This window comes from Copadichromis virginalis, linkage group LG23 (assembly GCF_057382275.1).
Source record: "Copadichromis virginalis isolate Kocher_CV1m ecotype Utaka linkage group LG23, C_Virginalis_male_GT1.1, whole genome shotgun sequence".
Lineage (NCBI taxonomy): Eukaryota > Metazoa > Chordata > Actinopteri > Cichliformes > Cichlidae > Copadichromis > Copadichromis virginalis.
In genome coordinates, this window is record NC_140639.1 from 23,045,718 (window position 1) to 23,052,282 (window position 6,565).

General features: G+C 45.5%; 1 protein-coding gene across 4 annotated transcripts in view; it reads right to left on the reverse strand.

Moving 5' to 3' along the window:
- Positions 1-3,371, reverse strand: part of LOC146680913 (tensin-1-like) — a 126,687-nt gene extending 123,316 nt beyond the window's left edge. For all 4 annotated transcript variants that reach the window (XM_085449036.1, XM_085449037.1, XM_085449035.1 and 1 more), the window contains exon 1: positions 2,407-3,371. In XM_085449036.1, coding sequence (XP_085305162.1) covers positions 2,407-2,502 — 96 coding nt within the window. In that variant the 5' untranslated portion in view covers positions 2,503-3,371. The remainder of the gene's footprint in view (positions 1-2,406) is intronic.
- Between the last annotated feature and the right edge of the window lie 3,194 nt (positions 3,372-6,565).

The following is a 6,565-nucleotide window of genomic DNA, read 5'->3' on the forward strand; positions in this document are numbered from 1 at the left end:
GAAGGAGAACATGCAAACACAGCTCAGAAAAGTCCAAGATGGCCTACAGGTTCAGATAAGGTGGAGGTGTTCCCAGGTAAAACATGTTGAACAAAGTTACGCCCTGTCAAGATGTCAAGGTGAGCCTAGGTTATAGCCTCCTACATGCCCAACTGGCTGTCTTATTGCCAGTGGGGCATAGGGCACACTGCTTCACCTGCTCACAGTTGCTGTGATTCTGCCAGCCACTCTGCAACCCAACTCCTTCTTTCATGTCATATCTGACTTAAATTCATATCTGTTGCCACTGATTTGTTCTACAATATTTATGTAATTTTTTATGCATTGATTATGTAATCATATTTTTTTTAAGATAATGGTCCTTAGTTGGTGGGCAGGAAGAGGTAGTACATGCTCACACTGTAAATGCACCCAAAATATCTGCTGCAGCAGGAATGATTCAAATCCACCCCAGAGACTTTAAAGCTTCCTTACATCTTCCTTGTGTCACACCTGCTCACCAATGAAGGATGCAAAAAAGCCCAATATCTTCAATTGTTTCTTTATTTGGTTGCTGTGGAGCCTGTTTTCTTAAAATAAGTGAAAACTACCTTCCCCATCTTTTTCAATTAATGATAGAAGTTTCTAGAAATAAGTCTATACAGAGGACGCTGCTACAGAGTCCAGAAGACAGTTCTGCTTAATTGCTCAATTACTTGAAACGATTTGAATGACATAGTTTAATTATGTAAAGTGAATCCATAATCATATCCCTGATGACAAGCATTTATCCCCTGTTGCAGTACGGATACAAGAACTGCATCCAATAAAAGCTAGGGTCATTCAAAAAAAAAAAAACTTCATTCACCGATTTATAGATTGTATTTATGGAGTGGATCTGAGATTGAGAGACATTCAGTTTTTTACTCTACAATGAAGACACAGCTGGTGCTGCCAGGACTGAGCAAAAACTGCGTCTGAATAAACCTCATGAATTGGGGGATTCATTGTAGAAGCGCTAGCAAGCTTCACACACATTTACGCACACATACAAGAGAGTGCGACGGTGGTGGTGGTGGGGTTGGTGGGGGGGAGTAAGCGCGGGTGTAGAGATAAGGAGCTGCGGCAGTGAGGTGTGGGGGTGGGGGGTTGTTTCTGGTATTGGCGCTGGTGGGAACGTGTTGGGGCTTGAAGAGATGGGAGGCTGCAGCAATCTACGGTGTCACCAGGACCAAAAAACCCCACCGTCACCAGACTGTGGAACGCCACTGCTGCTCTAAATGTTCTCACAGGAGCGCAGCACTGCAGCGCTCGAGCTGCAAAACCCTCTGACTGAGATGTGTGTCTGTGATCAAACGCTTTCACAGTGCACGTTCGGCCAAAGACGATGACTGAAACGAAGGATGCGAGGGCATGTGAAAATTCCAAAAGGTGTCTTCTCCTTATGGGAACATTCTGGCTAGGAGACATATAATTTTACTGCTGAGGATGCGGTGTGTTACGCTGATTTGTTTCTAGCCTTAGGACAACTGCTATGCAGTTTAAAAAAGTATCAGGGAAAGAAAATGACCTTAAAAAAAAAGATCACCCCAAGCATTTTGTGTGGTGTCTTCGCATGTGTGCGGCTGTGGACATGAGGAAACAGTGCTATTTAAACATGTGAGAGTTGTTACACATGATTGATTATGTCCTAAAGGAAGTTACAGCTTATAAAACTGAGTGTGCATTTGGTCAATCTCATTCACCAACTTTCACATGACCATCGGAATATGTCGTATGGATGAAAGCGTACAACCTCCTTTCCAGGATGGCAAGCAATAGCATTAGATGAATTGGGGGTGGGGGGTGTATCAGGAGCTTTTTCACCCCCACTGAATAATGGTGCATTACCATTCTGCTGCTGTAAAAGCAAGGTGACCCGTATCAACCCTGAGGTCCAAGTGCTTGGTTCTAGAGGCAAATTCACAACCTGATGCCCGTGATTCCATCTCTGTCGCCACCATTATTATCTGGAGCACCTGCCTGGAGATCTCTTGGAGATGTAACACTGACCTTGAAACAGCACTTAGAGAGAGGCACACCAACCGGTCTTCCAAGGCCCGCGGTCCACGATCGGTCATCAAAAGCTCATTTTCACAGCTACGTCATTTGATGGTTTAACCAAAGCCAGCTGTGTGCATGCTACAGCTGAGCGTGGCGATTCTTAGGAAGGCCTGTTCTTGTGAATATTTCATGCAGCGTGAGGATTTCAGACACACTCTTGTTGCCAATCTTTGCAGAAGAAAGGTCGAAGCAAGCCACAAAAGACTACATGTGCAGAATTTGTCCTCTAAGTCCACTGAATTCCTCCTCAGTCTCCCATTCCCAGCATCCTTCTCTCTCTCTCTCTCTCTCTCTCTCTCTCTCTCTCACTGTATGAAGCCTTACCTTGTTTCGTTTGGCCCCCCGCAGAGGAAAGAAGCAGGCGAAGAGGAACTTGCCCCAGCTGATGACGGCAGCCAGGCACCAGTTGAGGCGAGCCATGCCTGCGTCTGTCCCGTCTTGTCTGCCAGCCTCTTATCGCTCTAGCCCCCCACCCCCCACCCCTCAGAGCTCTGGAATAGGATCTTGTAACCCCCAACTATGCCCACCTCCCACAAAAAAAAGAACAATGATATCAAGGAGGAAAAAGATCACAAAGAGTCACGAAACCTTCTCGTCCTAGTCCGTTGAGCAGGTGCGAAGTGAAAATGTTCCTTCAAGTCAGATGTAGTTTAGGGGTGGGGGAGATTTCGTTTTCCTTCTGTGGTGGTCTTTGGCAGTTTTCGGGAAACCTGTCTGGCTGTGTGTCTGCAATTCCAATTTGAAAGGGAAGTGGTGGTGGCGGCAGCGGTGGTGGGGTAGATAACTGGGGCTACTGGCGTCCCAAAAATGACTAGACCCTCAGATGGTCTAGAGGGATCCACAGCATTCAAAAGCCTAAAACTGAGTCCCTGTCTTCCCATCCATCCGTCTTTCCCACGACTACCTCCACTCTCACTCCTCCTCTGTTCTCCTGCTTTCCAAAGCCGGGTCTAGATGAGTCAGTCCTCAAAGTGTGATGAGCACCGCCGGCTGCAAAACGCGAAGAGCCCGACGCTGATCGACGACACTGTTACACATACACGCGCACTGCCGCTGCTGCTGGCATGCCCACACTCACTTGTCTCTCACACGCACACACATACGCTCGCCTGCGAATAACACTGTCCTGGTGGTGCATACATCCACGGGCAGAAGAGCCCCCCTCTCTCATTACAAGGCTCCCCTCCAGGCTCAGGATCCCCCGGTGGTTCGCACTCACACACCGCTTACACACACTTGTCCACCTCTCTCGGTCTGTGCTGCTCTCTCACACATACATCGATGCTGCAGCACTTACTCAGTCAGAGTGGGAGGAGGGGAGCAAAAGAGTGAAGAGGAAGAGGAGGAGGTGGAGGTGAGGAGGGGAGGAAGAAAGGGAGAAACGACTGGGAAGAAAAAGGGAAAAAAAACGATAAGACAGAGGCTTTCTGTTGAGTGTGTTCATTCAGTGTTTATATTCCAGGGGTGACGCCAGAGTCAGTGAGGAGACCGAGAAGGCGGTAATGTGCACGTGTATGAACGAAAGTGCGCATCAACTAGTGATAGCTACGAGAGGTGGAGGAGTGACAGGAAGGACCGTGAGAGTGAACAGAGGAGTCAAAATGGATGGACGGGAGGCATCGGGGGAAGGAAGAGAATGACATAAAAAAAAGGGAAAGCAGAGAGTGCGCAGCATATACAAACACACACACATGAAGGGACACGCGGCAGCCGTCACGGTGCAAGGCTGATACAAAGCAGGCACAGGGTGATGATTGTTTTGTGTGTGTGTGCATGTGTGTGTGCAGAACTGGGTCGAACGGAGCAAAGGAGGGAGGAGAGGAGGAAGAAAGGATGGAGGATGAGAGAACAGGAGAGGAGAAGGGTGTTGAATCATTGTGTCTTGGGTGATTATTTCCCTTTTCTCTCCCCCTTTTCTCATATGTACACACACACACACACACACACACACACACACACACACACACACACACACACACACACACACACACACACACGACTGCAGGTGGTGCACAGGCTCGTTCACTCTGCTGCAGTCTCTCTACGCTTCAGTGGGAGCACATTCTCACTGCAGAACGCTGCCCCCCCCCCCCCCCCCCAAACCCCACAACCCATCCAATCCCCGACCCCTCCCACCCAGCACACCACTGCCACACAAACGCAATCACAACACATCAAAGCAATGAGCGAGGGAGATAAAGTGTAGAGAGGATGCTGTTCTGTCAACCAAAGCTAGCTGAAACTGAGGGGTGGGGTATAGATGTTTGGATGTTTGAAGGGGGAGGGGGGGGGGGGGGTAGCAATAATAGTTGCTTGGCGATATCCAAATGTGCAGGCGATAAAAGATAAGTATAAAAGTTGACTGATTGAAATCGATCTTGAGTCGGGTCTTGCTATGAAGTGCATCTAAAAGAGTAAGCCTTTATGCTCAGCATTACTGAATAAAGAAAGCTACATGACAGTTAATAAAATGTATTAATATCCTGTCAAAAGAAGTGATGCTTTTGAGCAAGGCAATATTTCCCAGATGTTACAGTAACACCATGGAAAACAGTGTTTGCACACTGCAGCAGGACCAAAATCACTGTGACCCCATGCAATGAACTCACTATCTTGTTGTCTTTGAAATGGATGCTTCGAAGATGCAGACCAGGTCTGCCCCCACTAGCAGTCAGTCGCTGTCTTCAAAGCAACTTTGGTGCATCAAGATGGCAATAAAATGGCAATAAGACAATGTCAGTCTGCTATCAGTTTAAAATTGAATGGAGTCAAGTCTGCAAATACATGCTATAATGTAGCATTCAACCACGATAAAGTGGAAAAAAAGCACAGATTCGTATAATCACAAATTCAAGAAGTTCATATTAAACTGTCCTGTCCTGGTCTGTGGGTCTGGTTGGGTTGTTTTGAATTTTCTGTTAAGACTTCTTAGTCTGCAGTTGAGGTTTTCTTTCATTCTGTAATTTTGTCAGCATGTCGTGGGTGTAAGGGGTATATTCTTTTCTTCTCTCACTAAGCACCCAAAGGACTTCCTACTACCACCAGAAACTAGAGAAACCCAAGGAATCATCCTACCAACCTTCCAGTTGGTAGATGAACCACTCTACCTCCTGAGCCACTCACAACTCTTTCTTATGGCTTCTTGTTTCTGTTTAACTGCCTGACTCTGTCGTTAATTTGTTCTTGTTACATTTGTGACCTGATTTTAGAATACTATACATCTGATTCCTTGTATTTTACTTTCATCTGGTCTCCTGAGTGTTCTTTCCCCTTGTTAAGTCTGTGTCTCTGTTACACACTTCCCTTTAGACATAGTAGTTTCTGCTGTGTCTTGTTGCCCCTGTGTTTCCCCTCTCCCCTGATTACCTTATGTGTGTATTTAAATCCTCAGTTTGCCTTAGTTCCTTGTTGAGTCATCCTGTGTTATCTGTTAACCATTCACTGTGTGTGTGTGTGTGTGTGTGTGTGTGTGTGTGTGTGTGTGTGTGTGTGTGTGTGTTCAGTGGATTTGGAGTATATTTAGTAATTGCTTTATTATGGATAGTTTGCTTCACCTCGATAAAAATAAATTTCTTGGTTTAAGAATTCCACCAGTGACGTTTGCATTTGGGTCTGCAAACTGCATATATCGACATAAACAGAAACACAACTGACTATTTACATTCAGATTCCAGCCAGAAACTCACAGATTTGTGCTCCAACACCGACATAGTTGATGCAGGATGGTAATTTAATTGGAAAACAACATAGATGCTCAGCAACCTTGTCTTTTATATAGGAATATAACCAGAAATCAACCAGTAGGCAACCTTCCAGAACATTGCATATGTCAGTGCAGCCTTAGACTCAAACTGATTGCAGAGTGTTTGCAATATGTCTGAGTTTATAAATTAGAAGGCAATTAAATGCCAATCTGTCTGACTTGGATTGTTTTGAGACAGGTTGTGGTTGCTGCACCCTCAAACACTGGGTGGACAGTTCATTACCACAATTACTTCCAAACGGTCTACAGCAGCAAATATTCAAAGAAAGTTGCCATCCTACTCTTACTGTAGTGTGAGTGAGCTGTTAGTGGCTACTGTTGAAGATGGAAAAATAGGATTAAAAAATGCAATCCTGTGGGGATGTAATATTCTTACAGCCCACTGTATATAGAAAAATTGGCATCGTAACCATGCCTTCCCCTACTGGTGTCTGTTTTCCATGTTTTGAATCACCCATTTAAGGTTTATGTTGATTTTCCTGGTACTAAAAGTGACACCTCAGAGCAAGACAAAATAATTGTCAGAAAATTCTGTTACCTATTGTTCAAACGGGTGAATCCAGGATGGATTTCTCCCCCTTTATGCATAGGCTTTCTGCCACTACTCCACCGTCCTCCCACAGTCCAAAGACATGTATTTTAGGTTAATTGGTGATTCTAAATTTGCTGTAGTTGTGAATATGAGTGTGAATGGTTATCTCTCTGTATGTGTTAGCCCTC